Genomic DNA, 25,584 nt, shown 5'->3' on the forward strand with positions numbered 1-25,584 from the left:
TGTGGAAGACAGGATATGTGTGTGGATGGCAGGATAGGTGTGTGGATGGCAGGATAGGTGTGTAGATGGCAGGATAGGTGTGTAGATGGCAGGATAGGTGTGTAGATGGCAGGATAGGTGTGTGGATGGCAGGATAAGGGTGTAGGTGGTAGGATAGGTGTGTGGAAGACAGGGTAGGTATGTGGATGGCAGAATAAGTCTGTGGAAGACAGGATAGGTGTGTGGATGGCAGAATAAGTGTGTGGAAGACAGGATAGGTGTGTGGATGGCAGGATAGGTGTGTGGATGGCAGGATAGGTGTGTGGATGGCAGAATAAGTGTGTGGAAGACGGGTTAGGTGTGCGGGTGGCAGGATAAGTGTGCTGATGGCAGGATAGGTGTGCAGGTGGCAGGATAAATGTGTGGAAGACAGGATAGGTGTGCAGATGGGAGGGTAGGTGTGTGGATGGCAGGGTAGGTGTGTGGATGGCAGAATAAGTGTGTGGAAGACAGGATAGGTGTGAAGATCGGAGGGTAGGTGTGTGGATGGCAGAATAGGTTTGTAGATGGCAGGATAGGTGTGTAGATGGCAGGGTAGGTGTGTGGATGGCGGGGTAGGTGTGTGGATGGCATGGTGGGTGTGTAGATGGCAGGATAGGTGTGTGGAAGACAGGATAGGTGTGCAGATGGGAGGATAGGTGTGTGGATGGCAGAATAAGTGTGTAGATGGCAGGATAGGTGTGTAGATGGCAGGGTAGGTGTGTAGATGGCAGGGTAGGTGTGTAGATGGTTGAATAAGGGTGTCGATGGCAGGATAGGTGTGTAGCTGGCAGGATAGGTGTGTGGATGGCAGGGTAGGTGTGTAGATGGCAGGATAGGTGTGTAGATGGTTGAATAAGGGTGTAGATGGCAGGATAGGTGTGTAGCTGGCAGGGTAGGTGTGTGGATGGCAGGGTAGGTGTGTGGATGGCAGAATAAGTCTGTGGAAGACGGGATAGGTGTGTGGATGGTAGGCTAGGTGTGTGGATGGCAGAATAAGTATGTGGAAGACAGGATAGGTGTGTAGATGGCAGAATAAGTGTGTAGATGGCAGGATAGGTGTGTCGATGGCATGATAGATGTATGGATGGCAGTATAAGGGTGCAGATGGCAGGATAGGTGTGCAGATGGCTGGATAGATGTGCGGATGGCAGGATAGATGTGTGAATGGCAGGATACGTCTGTAGATGGCAGGATAGGTGTGTGGAAGACAGGATAGGTGTGTAGATGGCTGGATAGGTGTGTGGATGGCAGGATAGGTGTATAGATGGCAGGAGAGGTGTGTGGATGGCAGGAGAAGTGTGTGGATGGCAGGATAAGGGTGTAGATGGCAGGATAGGTGTGTAGATGGCAGGATAGGTGTGTAGATGGCAGGATATGTGTGTGGAAGACAGGATAGGTGTGTAGATGGCTGGATAGGTGTGTGTATGGCAGGATAGGTGTGTGGATGGCAGGACAGGTGTGTGGAAGACAGGATAGGTGTGTGGATGGCAGGATAAGTGTGCAGAAGGCAGGATAGGTGTGTAGATGGCAGGATAAGGGTGTAGATGGCAGAATAAGTGTGTGGAAGACATGATAGGTGTGTAGATGGCATGATAGGTGTGTGGATGGCAGGACAGGTGTGTGGAAGACAGGAGAGTTATGTAGATGGCAGGATAAGGGTGTAGATGCCAGGATAGGTGTGTGGATGGCAGGACAGGTGTGTAGATGGCAGGACAGGTGTGTAGATGGCAGGACAGGTGTGTGGATGGCAGGACAGGTGTGTGGATGGCAGGACAGGTGTGTGGATGGCAGGACAGGTGTGTGGATGGCAGGACAGTTGTGTAGATGGCAGGATAGGTGTGTGGATGGCAGGATAGGTGTGTGGATGGCAGGACAGGTGTGTAGATGGCAGGATAGGTGTGTGGATGGCAGGATAGGTGTGTGGATGGCAGGATAAGGGTGTAGATGGCAGGACGGATGTGTGGATGGCAGGACAGGTGTGTAGATGGCAGGATAAGGGTGTAGATGGCAGGATAGGTGTGTGGATGGCAGGATAAGGGTGTAGATGGCAGTAAAAGGGTGTAGATGGCAGTAAAAGGGTGTAGATGGCAGTAAAAGGGTGTAGATGGCAGTAAAAGGGTGTAGATGGCAGGATAGGTGTGTGGAAGACAGGATAGGTGTATGGATGGCAGGATAGGTGTGTAGATGGCAGGATAGGTGTGTGGATGGCAGGATAAGGGTGTAGATGGCAGGAAAAGTGTTTAGATGGCAGAATAAGTGTGTGGATGGCAGGATAGGTGTGTGGAAGACAGGATAGGTGTATGGATGGCAGGATAGGTGTGTAGATGGCAGGATAGGTGTGTAGATGGCAGGATAGGTGTGTAGATGGCAGGATAGGTGTGTGGATGGCAGGATAAGGGTGTAGATGGCAGGAAAAGGGTGTAGATGGCAGGAAAAGGGTGTAGATGGCAGAATAAGTGTGTAGATGGCAGGATAGGTGTGTGGAAGACAGGATAGGTGTATGGATGGCAGGATAGGTGTGTAGATGGCAGGATAGGCGTGTGGATGGCAGAATAAGCATGTGGAAGACAGGATAGGCGTGTGGATGGCAGGATAGGCGTGTGGATGGCAGGGTAGGCGTGTGGATGGCAGGATAGGTGTGTGGAAGACAGGATAGGTGTGTGGAAGACAGGATAGGTGTATGGATGGCAGGATAGGTGTGTAGATGGCAGGATAGGTGTGTAGATGTCAGAATAAGGGTGTGGAAGATAGGATAGGCGTGTGGATGGCAGAATAAGGGTGTAGATGGCAGGATGGATGTGTGGAAGACAGGATAGGCGTGTGGATGGCAGGATAGGTGTGTGGATGGCAGAATAAGGGTGTAGAAGACAGGATAGGTGGGTGGATGGCAGAATAAGTGAGTGGAAGACAGGATAGGTGGGTGGATGGCAGGACAGGTGTGTGGATGGCAGGATAGGCGTGTGGATGGCAGGATAGGCGTGTGGATGGCAGAATAAGGGTGTGGAAGACAGGATAGGTGGGTGGATGGCAGAATAAGTGTGTGGAAGACAGGATAGGTGGGTGGATGGCAGAATAAGTGTGTGGATGACAGGATAGGTGGGTGGATGGCAGAATAAGTGTGTGGAAGACAGGATAGGTGGGTGGATGGCAGAATAAGTGTGTGGAAGACAGGATAGGCGTGTGGATGGCAGGGTAGGTGGGTGGATGGCAGAATAAATGTGTGGAAGACAGGATAGGTGGGTGGATGGCAGAATAAGTGTGTGGAAGACAGGATAGGTGGGTGGATGGCAGAATAAGTGTGTGGAAGACAGGATAGGTGGGTGGATGGCAGAATAAGTGTGTGGAAGACAGGATAGGTGGGTGGATGGCAGAATAAGTGTGTGGAAGACAGGATAGGCGTGTAGATGGCAGGATGTGTGTTAATGGCATGGTAAGTGTGTAGATGGCTGGGTAAGTGTGTAGATCGCAGGTTAAGTGTGTTGCTGGCAGAGTAGGTGTGTGGATGGTAGGGTAAGTGTCAGAATGGCAGGTATGATGGTAGGTGTGTACTAAAACAAGTAAAAAATTAATTTAGGAGAGTGAAGAGGGGACATGAAAAAACACTGGCAGGCAACATAAAGGAAAATCCTGAGGCGTTTATAAATATATTAAGGGCAACAGGATAACCAAGGAAAGAGTAGGGCTCATTAGGGACCAAAGTGGCAATCTGCGTGTGGAGCCAGAGGCCATAGGTGAGGTTTTAAATGATTACTTTTTATCTGTGTTCACTATGGAGAAGGATGATGTGGGTGTAGAGATCAGCGAGGGGGATTGTGATATATTTGAACATATTAACATTGAAAGGGATGTTTTTTATATAGCTGTTTTAGCAGGCTTAAAAGTGAATAAATCCCCAGGCCCAGATGAGATGTATCCCAGGCTGTTATGTGAGACAAGGGAGGAGATAGCAGGGGCTCTGACACAAATTTTCAAATCCTCTCTGGTCACAGGAGAGGTACCAGAGGACAGCGAATGTGGTGTCCTTATTCAAGAAGGGTATCAGGGATAAACCGGGTAATTACAGGCCGGTGAGTCTAACATCAATGGTTGGGAAAATACTGGAAAAAATTCTGAGGTACAGGATTAATCTCCACTTGGAGAGGCAGGGATTAATCAGGGATAGTCAGCATGGCTTTGTCAGGGGCAGATCGTGTCTAACTAATTTGACTGAATTTTTCGAGGCAGTAACTAGATGTGTAGATGAGGGTAAAGCAGTTGATGTCGTCTACAGGGACTTCAGTAAGGCTTTTGATCAGGTCCTGCATGGGAGATTGGTTAAGAAGGTAAGAGCCCATGGGATCCAGGGCAATTTGGCAAAGTGGATCCAAAATTGGCTTAGTGGCAGGAAACAGAGGGTAATCGTCGAGGGTAGTTTTTGCGAGTGGAAGCCTGCGACCAGGGGGGTACCACAGGGATCGGTGCTGGGACCCTTGCTGTTCATAGTATACATTAATGATTTAGATGCGAATATAGGAGGCCTGATAAGTAAGTTTGCAGATGACACAAAAATTGGTGGTGTCGTAAATAGTGAGGAGGAAAGCCTTAGATTACAGGATGATATAGATGGGCTGGTAAGATGGGTGGAGCAGTGGCAAATGGAATTTAATCCTGAGAAGTGTGAGGTGATGCAGTTTGGGAGGACTAACAAGGCAAGGGAATATACAATGGATGGTAGGACCCTAGGAAGTACAGAGGGTCAGAGGGACCTTGGTGTACTTGTCCATAGATCACTGAAGGCAGCAGCACAGGTAGATAAGATGGTTAGGAAGGCATATGGGATACTTGCCTTTATTAGCCAAGGCATAGAATATAAGAGCAGGGAGGTTATGATGGAGCTGTATAAAACGCTAGCTAGGCCACAGCTGGAGTACTGTGTACAGTTCTGGTCACCACACTATAGGAAGGATGTGATTGCACTGGAGAGGGTGCAGAGGAGATTCACCAGGATGTTGCCTGGGCTGGTGCATTTCAGCTATGAAGAGAGACTGGATAGGCTAGGGTGGTTTTCCTTAGAGCATAGAAGGCTTAGGGGAGATATGATTGAGGTATACAAAATTATGAGGGGCATTGATAGGTTAGATAGGAAGAAACTTTTTCCCTTAGTGGAGGGGTCAGTAACCGGGGGGCATAGATTTAAAGTAAGGGACAGGAGGTTTAGAGGGGATTTGAGGAAAAATGTTGTCACCCAGAGGGTGGTTGGAATCTGGAACACGCTGCCTGAAGCGATGGTCGAGGCAGGAACACTCACAACATTTAAGAAGTATTTAGATGAGCACTTGAAACGCCATAGCATACAAGTCTACGGGCCAAGTGCTGGAAAATGGGATTAGAATAGTTAGGTGCTTGATGGCGGGCATGGACACGATGGGCCGAAGGGCCTGTTTCTTCCTGCTCTTTCTAGATTAGATTAGATTAGAGATACAGCACTGAAACAGGCCCTTCGACCCACCGAGTCTGTGCCGAACATCAACCACCCATTTATACTAATCCTACACTAATCCCATATTCCTACCAAACATCCCCACCTGTCTCTATATTTCCCTACCACCTACCTATACTAGTGACAATTTATATTGGCCAATTTACCTATCAACCTGCAAGTCTTTTGGCTTGTGGGAGGAAACCGGAGCACCCGGAGAAAACCCACGCAGACACAGGGAGAACTTGCAAACTCCACACAGGCAGTACCCAGAATTGAACCCGGGTCGCTGGAGCTGTGAGGCTGCGGTGCTAACCACTGCGCCACTGTGCCGTATAACTCTTTGACTCTGTGGCAGGGTAAGTGTGTAGATGGCAGTGTCGGTGTGTGGGTGGCAGGATAGGTATTTGCAATGTGCAAACGATCTTGACCCATGAAGTATCGAACCAGCGGCCCCTCAGTGTAGCAGGTATCAGTTTCCATGTGCGGGATAAAGCCCCCTCTCCTCTCCCTCCGCAGACCGTGTGCACGGCTCAGTACTGGGCACTGTGAATTACAACTTGTCACAAGGAATAATATCACCTCTTCAACAAACAGATGGCGGAGCAAGCGGGGGCGCGGGGCTGCGGTACATATGTGTTTGCTGTTGGTCACAGTTAAGCTGCAAGGATCCGGGACTCAGCGATTCGACGTGACACAGAATTAGACAAGTGGAAGGGGGAGAGAGGCAGCCCTCCATTCCAAGCGAACACAACCCTTCAGTTCCCAGCAAGCAGACACCAGGACTCAGCCCTCCCCACCACAGAAACAGATGGTCAATAGAATTATATCTATCCATATATTTTATATAGTTATTTTATCTATCGAACTGTCCAGCTATCGGGACTATAATAATGAATATAAAATGGTATTTAGAATTATTTTATGACTGTAATGTCATACACAGAGATTCCTAACCGGATTAAAATTTTGAGCATGTATCTGCACATTACTTTAATAGACATTATATAATAAACAGAGCGCCCAGCTGTTTATAATAGTCTTTGTGTCCAGAAGTCTAACGATCATCCGGTCAGAATTAAACATTTTATCGAAGACACGAGTTTTAATGCCCTGTGATGTGTTTGTGTTTCCTCCTGAACTGGAGGCTGGAGTCACTGTGGGCAGTCGGGGTAGTTTGCACTGTCTGGGTCAGCATGGCGAGTGGGAAAATGTCCCCCTAGTTCGGGAGGAGGCGGCACTGACCCCACCTCTGCGGGTCACCCACAGCTTTCAGTTTACATTTCAAATTTTAATCCCCTGTATTAACAAAAAATCGAGATCGGGAGAGGGAGTGAATCAAGGAGTCAGATTTCTGCATTCTCACGAAGTGGGGGTAAGATTCTCGGCGTTAGGACCGCAGAGTGTAATATTCCTGTTGCGAAAGGGGTCTGGATCACAGGTGGCTTCGTCTGACCTTTATGCAATCATTTAAAATGGAGGGATAGGATGAGGGGAGGCGGTTGATTTTGCACCCAGCTTTCTAACACAACTTTCTCAATCAATGACCTAACCTTAACGAGGAAATTAACCCTCTGATGATGGTAGAAAACACGCGCCCTGGTCCATAGGTCTCACAATAAAAGGACATATACAAACCTATGTGCTGACATTCTGCAGGTAGCACAGTGTAAGATCAGAGGCTTATAGTATCAACAGTGCAATCTTCTTTCAACCGTTTTATTCAAAGTGAACCTTTCTCTTTTGTACACTTTCTGCAACTTTTGTCTTATTCCCCTTTTATGTTGACCTGCTTTGACTATTTTCTTCCTCCTTCCATTTCTGTTTCTCCCACCCTTTTCTGTCTCTCTATTCCTGTTTCTCTCCTGCTTCGATCGCTATGTATCTTTCTCTTATCCCAATCTGTTCCGTTTTTTTCTCACTCGCTGTCTCTCGCTGTTTCTCCCTCTCCAGTCCATGACTGTTTCTCTCACTCTGTCTCTCCTTCTCCACTCCATGACTGTTTCTCTCACTCTGTCTCTCGCTGTTTATGACTGTTTCCCTCGTTCATAGAACATAGAACATAGAACATACAGCACAGAACAGGCCCTTCGGCCCACAATGTTGTGCCGATCCTTTGTCCTCTGTCAAGGACAATTTAATCTATACCCCATCATTCTCCTTTATCCATATACCTATCCAAAAGCCTTTTGAAAGTCCCTAAAGTTTCTGACTCAACAACTTCCCCGGGCAAGGCATTCCATGCCTCGACCACTCTCTGGGTAAAGAACCTTCCCCTGACATCCCCCTTATATCTCCCACCCTTCACCTTAAATTTATGACCCCTTGTAACGCTTTGCTCCACCCGGGGAAAAAGTTTCTGACTGTCTACCCTATCTATTCCCCTGATCATCTTATAAACCTCTATCATGTCACCCCTCATCCTTCTCCTTTCTAATGAGAAGAGGCCTAGAATGTTCAGCCTTTCCTCGTAAGACTTATTCTCCATTCCAGGCAACATCCTGGTAAATCTCCTCTGCACCCTCTCCAAGGCTTCCACATCCTTCCTAAAATGAGGCGACCAGAACTGCACACAGTACTCCAAATGAGGCCTTACCAAGGTCCTGTACAGCTGCATCATCACCTCACGGCTCTTAAATTCAATCCCTCTGCTAATGAACGCTAACACCCCATATGCCTTCTTCACAGCCCTATCCACTTGAGTTGCAACTTTCAATGATCTATGCACATAGACCCCAAGGTCTCTCTGCTCCTCCACATGCCCAAGAACCCTACCGTTAACCCAGTATTTTGCATTCATGTTTGTCCTTCCAAAATGGACGACCTCACACTTTTCAGGGTTAAACTCCATCTGCCACTTTTCAGCCCAGCACTGCAACCTATCCAAGTCCCTTTGCAGACGACAATAGCCCTCCTCGGTATCCACAACTCCACCAACCTTTGTATCATCTGCAAATTTACTGACCCACCCTTCGACTTCCTCATCCAAGTCGTTAATAAAAATCACAAACAGGAGAGGACCCAGAACTGATCCCTGCGGCACGCCACTGGTAACTGGGCTCCAGGCTGAGTATTTACCATCTAAGACCACTCTCTGCCTTCTATCAGTTAGCCAATTCTTAATCCAACTGGCCACATTCCCCACTATCCCATGCCTCCTGACTTTCTCCATAAGTCTACCATGGGGGACCTTATCAAATGCCTTACTAAAATCCATGTACACCACATCCACTGGTTTACCCTCATCCACTTGCTTGGTCACCTGCTCAAAGAATTCAATCAGGCTTGTGAGGCAAGACCTACCCCTCACAAAACCGTGCTGACTGTCCCGAATCAAGCAGTGTCTTTCCAGATGCTCAGAAATCCTATCCCTCAGCACCTTTTCCATCAACTCGCCTACCACCGAAGTAAGACTAACTGGCCTGTAATTCCCAGGGTTGTTCCTATTCCCTTTCTTGAACAGGGGCACAACATTTGCCACCCTCCAATCACCTGGTACCACCCCCGTCAGCAGAGAAGATGAAAAGATCATTGCCAGCGGCTCTGCAATTTCATCCCTTGCTTCCCATAACATCCTTGGATATACCCCGTCAGGCCCGGGAGACTTGTCTATCTTCAAGTTATTCAAAAACCCCAACACATCTTCCCTCCTAACGAGCACTTCCTCGAGCTTACCAGTCTGCTTCCCACCGTCCTCTTCAGTAATACACCCCTTCTCATTCGTAAATACCGAAGAGAAGTACTCATTCAAAACCTCACTTATCTCTTCCGGCTCAACACACAGTCTCCCGCTATTGTCCTTGACCGGACCTATGGTCCCCCTAGTCATCCTCATATTTCTGACATACGCGTAAAAGGCCTTGGGGTTTTCTTTTATCCTACCCGCCAAGCATTTTTCATGCCCTCTCTTAGCTCTCCTAATCCCTTTCTTCAGATCCTTCCTGGCCAACTTGTATCCCTCCAGAGCTATGCCTGTGCCCTTTATCCTCAACTTTATATACGCATCCTTCTTCTTCCTAACAAGACTCTCAACCTCTCTTGTCAACCACGGTTCCCTCACATGACCATCCCTTCCCTGTCTGACAGGGACATGCTTATCAATGGCCCCTACTATCTGCTCCTTGAAAAAGTTCCACATTTCGACCGTGCCCTTCCCTGCCAGCATATGCTCCCAACTTATGCTCCTCAGTTCCTGCCTGACAGCATCATATCTACCCTTCCCCCAATTGTAAACCTTGCCCTGTTGCACATACCTATCCCTCTCCATTACCACAGTGAATGCTACAGAATTGTGATCACTATCTCCAAAGTGCTCGCCCACCAACAGCTCTATCACTTGCCCTGGTTCATTACCTAGTACCAAATCCAATATTGCCTCCCCTCTGGTCGGGCAGTCTACATACTGAGTCAGAAAAGCTTCCTGGACATACTGCACAAACACTACCCCATCCAAACTATTCGATCTAAAGAGTTGCCAATCAATATTTGCTTTACTTACTATTTCCTCTCCCTGTTTTCATTTCTATTACTCTTTCTCTCAATTTATCTTTTTCTGATCCGGCTTCTATCTATTTTGTCTCCCTTTCTATTACTTGCTCCCTGTTTCTCTGTCTCCCTCTCCACTCTGCCTCCCAATTACTGTTCTCTCCTCTGGCCTCACTATCTTTTTGTACTCTCTATTTTTGGTTCTCCCTCTTGCCCTGAAATTATGTAGTGCACTATTAAAAACGAACACTTCCTCTGATTATTTAACACACTTTAATGCCTCTGTTAAAATAGCGGACAAAGAAATATCACACGTAAATGTTAATGTATTATATTGTAAAAGCTCCCGTTTCTCTATTTTTCGCTCTGTCCTATGTTTTCCCAATTTCTCTTTCTGTCTCAACCCCCGTTTCCGAAACTTTGAGTTTTGCTTTAAAAGTTTAGCCGCCACTCTCACATTAACCCTTACCTTTCCGATCAGTTTTCCTCGCTTGTTCATACAGATGTAAAACCCAGATTCTGCTCCCTTGATGCGGACTCTGCTCCCAAAAGTGTCTGTCTCCACAATCAGTTTGGCTGCATTGGAAACAAAGGGCTACAGCAGTGAGTGTTTGATCAGCAAGCTTCTTGTATTTTTAACATTCAAGATGCAAGTGATCCCTTCTCATCCTGTTATCACACTGCTCCCAGATTGTTGCACCGTATAAAAGCAAAATACTGCGGATGCTGGAAATCTGAAATAAAAACAAGAAATGCTGGAACCACTCAGCAGGTCTGGCAGCATCTGTGGAAAGAGAAGCAGAGTTAACGTTTCGGGTCAGTGACCCTTCTTCGGAACTTGGTCACTGACCCGAAACGTTAACTCTGCTTCTCTTTCCACAGATGCTGCCAGACCTGCTGAGTGGTTCCAGCATTTCTTGTTTTTATTGTTACACCGTATGTTGGGTGACGATTAACAGTTCCAGATAAAGCTTCACCATTAGCTCTGTAGCAAAAGTGTCAGGAAGGAGAAAATGGGCCAATTTCTGTACTCAACAAAGTTATGAAATGATGATGCTGGAGAATGGAACAGTTTTCCTATTTCATCTACCAAGCATCATCGTCAAACACTCCCAGGACAGGTACAGCACGGGGGTTAGATACAGAGTAAAGCTCCCTCTACACTGTCCCCATCAAACACTCCCAGGACAGGTACAGCACAGGGTTAGATACAGAGTAAAGCTCCCTCTACACTGTCCCCATCAAACACTCCCAGGACAGGTACAGCATGGGGTTAGATACAGAGTAAAGCTCCCTCTACAGGGGTGGAGGGAGTCGGGAAATGAGAGGGATTGGGGGAATGAAGGGATGGAAGTGGACAGAGGAAAGGAGGTGGAATGATTTCGTTAATGGGTTAACAACAAGAAAAAAAAACAGGGTTAGATACAGAGTAAAGCTCCCTATCTATACTGTCCCCAACAATCTGTCTCAGGCTCAACCTCAGAACATCATTCCTTGTTGCACCAATGTGACATTTTCATTTCTCACATCAGTAATCTCTGCAGACTCTCTGAGTGTGACTGACAACTTGGCGACAGATTTGTGTCAGTTCTGTGCCTTAGGCCAGAAGCAACATGAATGAGACTTCCAAAAAAAGTTGTTAAAAAAAACTGACATAAAAACAGAAATTTCTGAAAACACTCAGCAGGTCAGGCAGCATCTGTGGAGAGAGAAACAGAGTTAATGTTTCAGATGTAGAGCCTTCATCAAACCTTCTATCTATAAAACTGTTCCCTCCACATATGCTGCCTGATCTGCTGAGTGTTTCCAACAATTTCTATCTCATTACACACCAGGCTGTTAGAGCCATCAGTCTGAAATAAAACTGAAGATAGATCCCTCAGCTGAAAACATTGTCTGATTGCACCATGTAGTGTAAGTGCTACAATCCAGGAACACATTGGGCTCTCCAAGTTCTCAACTTCATGGGCCACATAAATACATACCATGGCGCCTCAAGGCCACTTATCTCATCATCTTATTAAAACATCAAAAATTCTTAAGTAGCTTTACAGGGTAGATGCTTCCCCTGGCTGGGGAGTCAAGAACTGGAGGCCACAGTCTCAGAATAAGGGGTCTGCCAGGGTCAGAGATGAGGGGAAATTTATTCATTCAAAGGGTTGTGGATCTTTGAAATTCTCTGCCCCAGACAGTTGTGGGTGCTCAGTTGTTGAGTATATTTAAGACAAAGATCGATAGATTTTTGGATACTAAGGGACATGGGGATAGTGCGGGAAGGTGGAGTTGAAGTAATATATCAGCCATGCTCTATACCAGCCCGCTCTGCCTGGAAGGGCCACACGGCCTATTTCAGCTCCTGTTTCTTGTGTTCTTATGTAACATTTAAATCAATGTTCTCATTAAGTTCCATGTATTCAGAGTTGCTGGCACCAAAAAAATTCCAACCCTTCAAACAGGACAAGCAGCAAATAAGAAATAAATACACAACTAGACACAAGTTGTCTTCTCTTTGAGGTTGATATTGCCACGAATTGGGTAACACTGCTGGTCCTATGAGCATAGTTTGAACACCCTTGCAGCAATCTATCAAAGGGTTCAGTTGCTTTATAAGCAGCATCATGCGCAGGCAGCAGTGTGTTACCCAGTGGTACAGTATCAATCTATTAAATATAAAGGAAAGAAAGAACTTGTCTTTAGATGGCACTTTTCACAACCTCAGGACATCCCAAAGTGCATTACAACCAATAACGTACTTTTGAAGTGCTGTCACTGTCCTAATGGAGGAGGCACAGAAACCAATTTTGGACACAGCAAGGTCCCACAAACAGCAGGAAGGTAATGGTCAGATAATCTGCCTTAGTGACATTGGTTGAGGGATAAATATTGGCCAGGACACTTAAGGGGAAAGCTTCAGCAATTTATCAGTTTGAACTGTGTCCTTGAACCAACCTATATTAACCCATCTGGAGCTCACCAATGAACTGGTTTCAGTTTTCATATTGCTTCATTTTTCCTTCCCCCCCCCCTGAAGCAGTCACTGTTTGCTACCTGGGTGTGATTTATGACCACCTGCTTGACTGTGAAAGCAACACAGCCAGAGCTGATCCTGTCCTTACCTGATGTCCACACACATGCTCCATCTGACACCAACTTAGCACACACTCATGATCTAACCCAGGATTTTTCTAAAGCAAAACACTGCGAATGCTGCAAATCTGAAATAAAAATAGAAGATGCTGCAAATACTCAGCAGATCTGACAGCATCTGTGAAGACCTTTCATTGAGCTGAAAAATTAATATTGTTTCTCTCTCCACAGATGCTGCCTGACCTGCCAAGTATTTCCAGCATTTTCTGTTTTATCTAGGATTTTCTAGATCTGTATGGCTCAGAGTTGGTGCCTTTACCACAACACACTGGAAAAGCAATGAGTTACTCATCAGGAGGGCAGTGCTAGACAACAGGTTGTGTGGCTGCACTAGCTGTTGTGTCAATGATTGCGAGGGTGTTAGCCTTGCCTCAATAGGTAGCAATGTTGCTTTTGATTCAGCAGGTTGTGGGTGCAAGCACCACTCCAGTGACTGGAGTACACAATTCTCAGCAGACACTCCGAGTGCAGTACTGAGGGAGTGCTGCATTGTTGGAGGTTCCACCTTTCGGATGAGATCTTAAACTGAGGCCCTGCCTGCCCTCTCGGGTCGATGGAAAAGTTCCTGTGGCATTATTCGAAGAAGAGCAGGGACGTTCTACTTGGTGTCCTGGCCAATATTTATCCCTTAACCAACATCACCAGAACAGATTATGTGATCTTTATCACATTGCTGTTTGTGGGAGCCTGCTGCGTTTTCCACATTTCAACAGTGACTGCACTTCAAAAGTACTTCATTGGCTGTAAAGCATTTTGGGAAGTCAAGAAAAATACTGTATGATAAAAAGTTATTCCTTTCTTCTAAATGATTTCAGCAAAATCATAATTGACTTTAAAAATATGATCTTGGATTTTATTTTATCATATATTATTGGGAATTGTAGCCCATGTATATATTTTAGAGAAATGGATATACCTTTGTATGTTTTAGAGAGTAACACCTTCTGTGTATATTATAGAGAATGCAGGCCCTGCGTATTTTATAGGGAAATGTGGCCCTTATGTGTAGATTAAAGCCATAATCTTTTTGACCAGTTCAAAGACGACAAATTCCCAGAGGTACATGTGTGTAGACGTTGGTAAGGACAGGATGGATTCAGCTGTGTAGCTCCAAATTCAAATAGCTCCTGATGATCATTACTTGGTTTATGAAGAAAGACCACTTGAGTAATTGAGATTCATTATCTATGGTAGAGGAGGGTTAGGATTATAAGAAAAACATAATTGAATGGATAACATGTTTCTCCAGTTTCCTGTCTTCTCTGTGAAGACTCTGACTCTTGCTGGATTATGCATTCTTTAGGTACCTCACCCAATTGATCATTTTTCCTGTTTGATTGCGTTCAGTCTGAAGATATCACTACCAAGGCTAATCCTCTCATCTCCTGACATCTGCACACACATACTTTGTGACAGGGAGCACTTAACATTGATCAGCAGTGGAACCTCCAACATGACAGATTCTCCTACATTCGCTAGGAGTACTAAGGCTAACAGTTGGTTATCTAACACTACCCCAGCTGAGATCGGCTGACTGAACATTGAGCAGGAATTGAATCTGCCACCTTCCTGGTCTGTGTGGCAGGACAATTATCGTAGAATCATTCACCACAGAAGGAGGCCATTCATCCCATCGTGACTGTGCCAGCTGGACAAAAGAGCTATCCAATTAGTCTCAATCCCCTGCCCTTTCCCCAAAGCCCTACAATTTTTTCCCCTTCAGTTAGTGACCTGATTTCCATTTTTTAAAAATTCCTGTGTCTTCATTATCTTGCTGCACTGAAATAGAAATGACAAGAATTTTTAAAGTAGCAATGCTAGAAGCGATAATTTTTTCCCCATCAAGCATTATCCCACCCAATAATACAGTATCCTGCCCAATAATAGTTTCCCTCCCAATGAGACAATATTCCCTTCCAATGATACAGTATCTAGGGCTGATTTTAACTACTTGTGAATAATGGACGGGCATTGAGCAGAACACCCCACAGCCTGCCCATTCTTGCTGGCAAGATGCCCAGGAATTGTCTAATTGGTGCTGATGTGTTAAACAGGCTGGTTAATGTGTTCATTGCTAATATCACACTGCATGCTGTCAACCCTATTTGCTCTTCATTGTATCATCAACTTAAGCTTCTCTCCAGCAACTCAAACTTGCCTGACCCAGTTTGTTAAAAATTCAGCCCTCCCTCAACCAGGTAGCAGTTTTTTTGTCTTGTTCATCACAACAGCCTCATTCGAGCAGATAAAAGACCTGAACCCCAGAGGTGAGGTGAAAGTGACTGCCCTTGACATCAAGGCAATATTTGACTGAGTATGGTCTCAAGGAACCCTCGCAAAACTGCAGTCAATGGAAATCAGGGGGAAAACTCTCCGCTGGTTGGAGTCATACCTAGCAGAAAGGAAGATGGTTGTGGTTGTTGGAGGCCAATCATCTCAGCCCCTGGACATCACTTCAGGAGTTCCTCAGGGTAGGGTCCTAGGCCCAACCATATTCAGTGGCTTCATCAATGACCTTCCCTCCATCATAAGGTCAGAAGTGAGGATGTTTGCTGAGGATTGCACAATGTTCAGCACCATTAACGACTCCTCAGATAAGAAAGATAATGATGCAGAAAGACCTGGACAACATTCAGGTTTGGGCTGATAAGTGGCAAGTAACATTTGTGCCTCACCAGTGCCAGGTAATGACCATCTCAAACAAGAGAGAATCTAACCATCTCCCCTTAATGTTCATTTGCATTACCATCGCTGAATCCCCCACTATCAACATCCTGGGGGTTACCATTAACCAGAAACTGAACAGGACCAGCCACATAAATACTTTGGCTACAAGAACAGGTCAGAGGCTGGGAATTCTGCGGTGAGTAACTCACCTCCTGACTCCCCAATGCCTGTCCACCATCTACAAGGCACAAGCCAGGAGTGTGATAGAATACTCTCCACTTGCCCGGATGGGTGCAGCTCCAACAACACTCAAGAAGTTCGACAGCATCCAGGACAAAGCAGCCCGCTTGATTGGCACCCCATCCACTTCCTTCAACATTCACTCCCTTCACCACTGACGCACAGTGGCAGCAGTGTGTACTATCTACACGATGCACTGCAGCAACTCACCAAGACTCCTTCGACAGCACCTTCCAAACCTGCGACCTCGACCACTTAGAATGCCAAGTGCAGCAAATGCATGGGAACACCACCACCTGCAAGTTCCCCTCCAAGTCACACACCATCCTGACTTGGAACTATATTGCCATTCCTTCACTGTCACTGGGTCAAAATCATGGAACTCCCTTCCTAACAGCACTGTGGGTGTACCTACCCCACATGGACTGCAGCGGTTCAAGAAGGGAGCTCACCACCACCTTCTGGGCAATTAGGGATGGGCAATAAATGCTGGCCTGGCCAGCAACGCCCACATCCCATGAACAAATGAAAAAAAGTTCCTTTCTCCTGTAAAAGGTCAACTGGTAATTGGACATGTGCACTGAAAGGATTGGGTTGAACTACCATTGCAAACCTGGCTTCTGGGAGTCATATAAGAGGGAACTGGATTCCCATAGCATATCTAAACTCTTGTCTAAAAGGCTCAGCGATCTCAATTGTCATCTCCCTTTGTATGTAACGTAAGGGGGGGGGGCACTCTGGGTGAGATTTGAACACACTCTTTTTGTCGTATATTTAGGATATCTTCATATTAAGGACAAAACAAGAGGGCACAGCTTGGGCCAGCTGTAGTGAGGACCACCTCCAAACATTCCCCCTCCTCCCATCCAGAGCACAGAAAGAGTTGGAGATATTATAGAAACATAGAAAAAAAGGAGCAGGAGTAGGCCATTCGGCCCTTTGAGCCTGCTCCACCATTAAATACGCTCATGGCTGATTATCCAAACTCAGTAACCTGTTCCCGCTTTCTCCCCATACCCCTTGATCCCATTATCCCGAAGCACTATATCTAACTCTTTCTTGAATATATTGGACTGGAATGTCAGCAGGTAGGGAACAACTACCTCTCAGCCTCATGCATGTTCCAGTAAACCTGCTTCAAACTCTGTGCTTGAACCTCCGTGTCCAGGGGACACTGCAGCTTGGGAGAAAGGTTCAAAGGCAGGGGGAGCTGGGCATTAAGCTTCACTATCGAGTTGCCAACCCTCCTAGAGTCTCCAGGAATTAAAGATTAATCTCCTGAACACTACTGTGAGCAACACCCAGGAGAAAATTTGAGTTTTTATTCCTTTTTTAACACTTTTGTTTATTATTAATGAAAAGTATTGGATATGGGCAAAAAGGCCATTTTACTAGGTGGGAAGGTTGGAGCCAGGAAGGCAAGTGATAAAACCTCCAGGAATACATCTAACCAAAGCGTGTCACCCTACTTCACCACCACCAGTCTGTGCAGACCTTTTGGACTGATGTTGTGATAGCAGTGACAAATCAGAGGAATAAAATATGAAAGAATGAAAGTAAAACCTTACAGCCCCTTTCATGACCTCAGGATTTCCCAAATTTCTTCACAGCCAATGAAGTACCTTTCCAAATGTAATGTAATGTAGGAAATGTAGCAGCCAATTTGTGCACAGCAAGATCCCAGCAACAACAATGCATAATTATGCGGATTCAGTGATTTTGATTGAGGGATAAATATTGGCCAAGGGGGAACTCGCCTTTCCTTCTTCAAAAATGCCACGGGGTTTTTTGCATCCACCTGAGAGTGCAGTCTGATCTAAAAGATGGCACCTCTGACAGTGCAGCATTCCCTCAGTACCACACTGGAGTAGAACCCAAGATTATGTGCTCAAGTCTTGGAATGGGGTCCAAACCTACAACAACGTTGAATGTAGGTGACTGTGCTACTCACGGAGTCACAGCTGACACTTCATACATAAGACACTCCTTACTTGCAACAAATAGTGCAATACTACGGAGTAAGATAGAAAGTCAAATCTCTTTTGGAGCTCTGCTTGGTCATTAATTAGATCTATAGACAATGTTATAAAAGGCTAGTCTAAATCCATGATTGTCAAACTTCCTCATTGAAGGATCCCTTTTCAAATGAATTTGTAATTACAGGTCCCCCCTCCCCCCACCCCCATCTGAATTAAAATACAATAAGTGAAACATTGTTTCAATAATGTTTTTTACTGCCAGATATCAGTATGTCTGCTTCTCACTGCAGAACCTGTCTAACCTTGTCAGGAACCTGGAGAGAGCAGGAGCACAGAGAGAGCAGGAACACAGAGAGAGCAGGAGCACAGAGAGAGCAGGAACACAGAGAGAGCAGGAGCACAGAGAGAGCAGGAACACAGAGAGAGCAGGAACACAGAGAGAGCAGGAGCACAGAGAGAGCAGGAACACAGTGAGAGCAGGAACACAGTGAGAGCAGGAACACAGAGAGAGCAGGAACATAAAGAGAGCAGGAGCACAGAGAGAGCAGGAGCACAGAGAGAGCAGGAGCACAGAGAGAGCAGGAACACAGAGAGAGCAGGAACACAGAGAGAGCAGGAACATAAAGAGAGCAGGAACATAAAGAGAGCAGGAGCACAGAGAGAGCAGGAGCACAGAGAGAGCAGGAACACAAAGAGAGCAGGAGCACAGAGAGAGCAGGAACACAGAGAGAGCAGGAGCACAGACAGAGCAGGAGCACAGAGAGAGCAGGAACACAGAGAGAGCGGGAGCACAGAGAGAGCGGGAACACAGAGAGAGCAGGATCACAGAGAGAGCGGGAACACAGAGAAAGCAGGAACACAGAGAGAGCGGTAGTACAGAGAGAGCAGGAACACAGAGAGAGCAGGAACACAGAGAGAGCAGGAACACAGTGAGAGCAGGAACACAGTGAGAGCAGGAAGACAGAGAGAGCAGGAAGACAGAGAGAGCAGGAAGACAGAGAGAGCAGGAAGACAGAGAGAGCAGGAACACAGAGAGAGCAGGAACACAGAGAGCGGGAACACAGAAAGAGCAGGAACAAAGAGAGAGCAGGAACACACAGAGAGCAGGAACACACAGAGAGCGGGAACACACAGAGAGCGGGAACACAGAGAGAGCGGGAGCACAGAGAGAGCAGGAACACAGAGAGAACGGGAACACAGAGGGAGCGGGATCACAGAGAGAGTGGGAACACAGAGAGAGCGGGAACACAGAGAGAGCGGGAACACAGAGAGAGCGGGAACACAGAGAGAGCGGTAACACACAGAGAGCAGGAGCACAGAGAGAACGGGAACACACAGAGAGCAGGAGCACAAAGAGAGCAGGAACACACAGAGAGCAGGAACACAGAGAGAGCGGGTACACAGTGAGAGCGGGAACACAGAGAGAGCGGGAACACAGAGGGAGCGGGAACACAGAGGGAGCGGGAACACAGAGGGAGCGGGAACACAGAGGGAGCGGGAACACAGAGGGAGCGGGAACACAGAGGGAGCGGGAACACAGAGAGTGCGAAAACACAGAGAGAGCAGGAGCACAGAGAGAGCAGGAGCACAGACAGAGCAGGAGCACAGACAGAGCAGGAGCACAGACAGAGCAGGAGCAAAGAGAGAGCGGGAACACAGAGAGAGCGGGAACACAGAGAGAGCGGGAACACAGAGAGAGCGGGAACACAGAGAGAGCGGGAACACAGAGAGAGCGGGAACACAGAGAGAGCGGGAACACAGAGGGAGCAGGAGCATGGGGAGAGCAGGTGCACAGAGAGAACAGTTCATGGAGAAAGCATTGGAGAAGCAGGGAAAGAGTAGGAACATATGGGGAGCAGAGCACGCCAATGATCGCCGCTCACTTGCTTACTCTTAACAGTGGTTTCCTGGGCAGTTGCCCACCTGTAAGGCTGGCCTTGCACCACCGACCCCCCTGAAGGTCACTGTGTTGATCCAGGGGTCTTCAGACCCCAGTTTGAGAAAAATGCTCTAAATTGTCACGGTCAGAAGCTTTAGATGTCCTAATTTCCAATCATTGTTAACATTGGCTCTGTGATTTCTTTTTTGCAGTGAAATATTTAGTTTCCGAAACACAGATGTGTTCTCCAGCTCTGTTTGACAGAACTCTAACTGGGGATAGATACATGCCTCTGTTTTAAGCGGCGTTCTGAATCTGGAGCTGTTTCCTGGTGTATCATCCCATTGTAAGGAAGACCCACTTCAGCCTGGTTCATGGATAAGGCTAAAGCACACACACACACACACATATAGACAGACATGTACACACAGACACACACACACACTCACACATATAAACAGACATATATACACACAGACACACGCACTCACACAGACACACACACACATATAGACAGACATGTACACACAGACACACGCACACACATATAGACAGACATGTACACACAGACACACACACACTCACACATATAGACAGACATGTATACACAGACACACACACTCACAGATATAGACAGACATGTACACACAGACACACGCACACACATATAGACAGACATGTACACACAGACACACACGCACACACACATATAAACAGACATGTACACACAGACACACACACACACGTATAGACAGACATGTACACACAGACACACACACACACATATAGACAGACATGTACACACAGACACACACACTCACACATATAGACACACATGTACACACAGACACACGCACACATATGGACAGACATGTACACACAGACACACACGCACGTATAGACAGACATGTGCACACAGACACACGCACACACGTATAGACAGACATGTACACACAGACACACGCACACACATATATACAGACATGTACGCACAGACACACACACACACATATAGACAGACATGTACACACAGACACACGCACACACATATAGACAGACATGTACACACAGACACACACACTCACACATATAGACAGACATGTACACACAGACACACACACTCACACATATAGACAGACATGTACACACAGACACACACACACACACATATAGACAGACATGTACACACAGACACACACACACACACATGTATAGACAGACATGTACACAGACACACGCACACACATATAGACAGACATGTACACACACACACAGACACAAACATATAGACAGACATGTACACACAGACACACACACACACGTATAGACAGACATGTGCACACAGGCACACACACTCACAGATACAGACAGACATATACACACAGACACACACACTCACACAGACATACACACACATATAGACAGACATATACACCCAGACTCACACAGACACACACACATACACACAGACAGGCAGACACAGAGACATACACACACAGACATGCACACACACACACACGCAGACACACAGGCAGACACACACACACACATACACAAATCTCTATTCCAAGATAGGACAAGACACTCAGAATGCACAGAGATTACAACTGTAGTGTTAGTACGAGGCATTATCATTTCACACTAATACTGACTGCAGTTATACCGTAAATGTAGCTTGACTCCAGTGTCAAGGCCTGACGTGATCCTGGAACAAAGTGGTCTGCCACAACCCAAAGGCAGCAGTTTCATTCTGCTTCGCTTGGGGTTCTAGGCTTCTGCACCAACGCTAAATGATGAGCACTTGAAATGCCACAGCATAGAAGGCTACAGGCCAAGTGCTGGAAAATGGGATTAGAATAGTTAGGTGCTTGATGGCCAGCACAGACACGATGGGCCGAAGGGCCTGTTTCTGTGCTGTATAACTCTATGACTAAACGTGCCAAGTGTGAATGAACCAGTGTAGGCTGGTGAAAGAATAATTTAGGACTGATGTCAGGAAGAATTTTTTTACATGAAGAATGATAAGCACTTGGACTGGTTGTCCAAGTAAGTTAGTGGAAGCGAAAACGTTCAACTCATTCAAGAGACAGTTAGTCAAGGTGATGGAGAAAGTAATTTTTTAATTCTGTGCAGATGATCTAAGATGTGCCGATTGACTCCTTCATTTGAAATTACTTGCAATCTTGTGACTTTCACACACACAGACACTTGCAACACATAAACACTGGTACATATTTAGACGCTCACACAAATACACTCAGACATAGTCTTATACACACGCATACCTTCGCACATGCTTACTGCACCTTCCCATTACCCGCTATCAGTGGAGAGCTAAAAACAGCTGGCAGGCTGGAGTCACACTGCTAGGTGGCCACCTCCAGATAAAGTAAACCATAAAAGAGTAATTGCCAAGCTTTTATTGTCAGGAGCATCTGTCTTTTAATAACATTAGAAAGATTCCACCACTTGTACACAGTTTAATCAGTGATCTTTCTGAATATTTCACACTGGGCTGCAGCTATACTACAGATAGTGTGTGTTCAATCTGATGTGAGACAGACCCTGAGTGGGATCTCACACTCCATGACTTTAGGTTGCATTCATATTACGACCACAACGTTCGTGAGAAGTGATTTGGCGAAGTCTCGCTCTGCTTCACTTTGGAGTCATGCTTGGCCCTACCTCTGGTTACACTACAACTGCAGCATTGGTTGAAGGGAAACCATTTTGTACTATGTTACAGTTTTAGTGTAAATGCTGCCTTTGTGTGTTTCAGTGTCAGTCTAAGAAGTGACACAGCCACTATTGTGTCCATGCACATCTGAAATCTTTCTATCTGAAAGTGGAAGTACAACATTATTAATGGATTTGATACCCTAGACCAATAACCTGCAGCCAATGAGTTGAAATCCCACTGTGGCACCTCAATAAATGTAAATTGCTGATTAGCACCAGGAAGTAACCCATGAAAGCTGCTCAATTGTCATCACAAGCATAACTAGTTCACTATTTGCCTTCATGGAAGGAAACCTACCATTCTTACCTGGCTTAGCCTACAGATGACTCCAGTCTCATGACCTCTGAAGAAGACATAATGCTACCTACTCATGCCAACTACAGACGGAGAATAAATGTCACCATGCCAGTGTTACCCATACCCAGACAACAAGAAACACCCTGCAACTTAGATAAGTTTTCAGTTACCAACCTCATTTTTGTACAAATTAACTTCTGGTCTTGAAATATGCTTAAAATAATAATGTAAAAACTTCCAACTTCTATTTGTATAAATCCCCCTTAAATTCTGATTAAGAACAATCTATGTTGGCTCCGAGTTACACATTGCCAGGTGCGTAGCTGGGATCTCTTCCTGGAAGCTCAGGATACTAACCATTACAGCACCAGTCGCTAGCAAGAATCACCAGGACTACTCACTGTAATCAATCCTAGGTGGCAAAGTAAGCTGTGAGGAGGACACATAGAGACTACAGAAGGATATAGACTGGTTAAGTGAGCATTCAAGTGGCAGATGGAATAGCATGTTGAGAAGTGTGAAATCATCCACTTTGGTAGAAAGAATGGAAAAGCAGAATATAGAATCGTAGAATGGTCACTGCATAGAAGGAGGCCTTTTTTTAAAGGCTGGTTAACATTAGTATTCAGAGGGATTTGGGTGTCCGTGTACACGAATCACAGAAGGTTAACAGGCAATTAGGAGGGAAAATGTTATGTTTGCCTTTATTACAAGGGGATTGGAGCATAAGAGTAAAGAAGTCTTGCTGCAATAGTACAAGACTTTGGTGAGACATGGATTTTAGCAAGGTCCCACATGGCAGACTGGTTAAAAAAAATAAAATCCCATGGGATCCAGGGAAATGCAGCAAGGTGGATACAAAATTGGCTCTGTGGCAGGAAACAAGGGGTAATTGTTGACGGCTGTTTTAGAGACTGGAGGGCTGTTTCCAGTGGCGTTCTGCAGGGCTCAATACTGGGTCCCCTGCTTTTTGTGGTGTATATTAATGATTTGGACGTAAATGTAGGGGGCATGATCAAGAAGTTTGTGGATGACACAAAGATTGGCTGTGTGGGAGATAGCGAGGAGGATTGATCTAGGCAGGAAGATATTGATGGTCTGGTCAGATGGGCAGAAAAGTGGCAAATGGAATTCAACTTGGAGAAGTGTGAGGTGATGCATTTGGGGAGGTCAAACGAGGCAAAGGAATACACAATGAATGGGAAAATATTGAGAAGTGCAGAGGAAGTGAGGGACATTGGAGTAAATGTCCACAGATCCCTGAAGGTAGCAGGACAGGTCGATAAGGTGGTTAAGAAGACATATGGAATCCTTTCCTTTATTAGCCTAGGTATAGAATACAAGAGCAGGGAGGTTATGCTGGAACTGTATAACTCATTGGTTAGGCCATGACTTGAATACTGTGTGCAGTTCTGGTCACCTCATTACAGAAAGGATGTAATTTCACATGAGAGAGGATACAGAGGAGATTTACGAGGATGTTGCCAGAATTGGAAAAATGCAGCTATGAGGAAAGATTGGAGAGGCTGGGGTTGTTCTCCTTGGAACAGAGAAGGCTGAAGGGAGATCTGATTGAAATGTACAAAATTTCGAGGGGCCTGGATAGAGTGGAGGTGAAGGGTCTATTCACCTTAGCAGAGAGGTCAGTGACGAGGGGGCATAGATTTAAAGTGATTGGTAGAAAGATGAGATGGGAGATGAGGAAAAGTTTTTTCACCCAGAGGGTGGTGGGGGTCTGGAACTCACTGCCTGAAAGGGTAGTTGAGGCAGAAACCCTCAACTCATTCAAAAGGAGTCTGGATATGCACCTCAAGTGCCGTAATATGCAGGGCTATGGACCAAATGCTGGAAGGTGGGATTAGAATAGGTGGATCGTTTTTCAGCCGGCACAGACATGATGGGCCAAGTGGCCTCTTTCTGTCCCTTAAGTGTTCTATGATTCTATGACCCTACCTTGAGTACTGTGCACAATTTTAGTCTCCTTTCCTAAGGAAGGATATACTTGCCTTACAGGGGTGCAACAAAGATTCAATAGACCGATTCCTGGGATGAGGAGAGTTTGAGTAGAATGGGCCTATATTTTCTGGAGTTTAGAAGAATGAGAGATGATCTCCTTGAAATGTATAAAATTCTTAGAAAGTTGTTCAGGGCAAATGTTGAGAGGCTGCATCTCCTGGCTGGATAGTCTAGAATGAGGAGTCATAGTTTTAGGATGAAGGATGGGCTATTTAGGACTGAGATGAGGAGAATTTTCTTCATTCAGAGAGTTGTGAATCTTTGGAATTCTCTACCCCAGAGAGCTGTGGCTGATCAGTTCGTTCAGTATATTCGAGACTGATAGATAAGGGAATCAAACGATATGGAGATACAGCAGGAAAGTGGAGTTGAGGTAAAAGTTTAGCCATGATAGTACTGAATGGTGGAGCAAGCTTCAGGGGTTCTATGACCTGCTGCTATTTTGCTCTGTTCTTATGTTCAACCACCACCGCCGAAACACCAGAGCCAACCCGAGCATCTAACCATGGCAACTATTCACCACAATAAATCAGCACAACTAATCACCAGAAACTACAGCCCAAATACCAAAATCAATGACCACAAGCAAATCCCTCAAAAAAAAATCACATACAACCAAACAGCACAGCCAAACACAACCATCTGTAGAAGCCAT

At 45.9% G+C, this 25,584-nt stretch overlaps 1 protein-coding gene across 1 annotated transcript in view; it reads right to left on the minus strand.

The window, feature by feature from the left end:
• Positions 1–25,584, minus strand: part of fgf8b (fibroblast growth factor 8b) — a 68,094-nt gene that overhangs the window by 39,427 nt on the left and 3,083 nt on the right. Inside the window, exon 4 of the mRNA XM_068053397.1 lies at positions 10,434–10,540. Coding sequence (XP_067909498.1) covers positions 10,434–10,540 — 107 coding nt within the window. The remainder of the gene's footprint in view (positions 1–10,433; positions 10,541–25,584) is intronic.

This window comes from Heterodontus francisci, chromosome 20, assembly GCF_036365525.1.
Source record: "Heterodontus francisci isolate sHetFra1 chromosome 20, sHetFra1.hap1, whole genome shotgun sequence".
Taxonomy (NCBI): Eukaryota; Metazoa; Chordata; class Chondrichthyes; order Heterodontiformes; family Heterodontidae; genus Heterodontus; species Heterodontus francisci.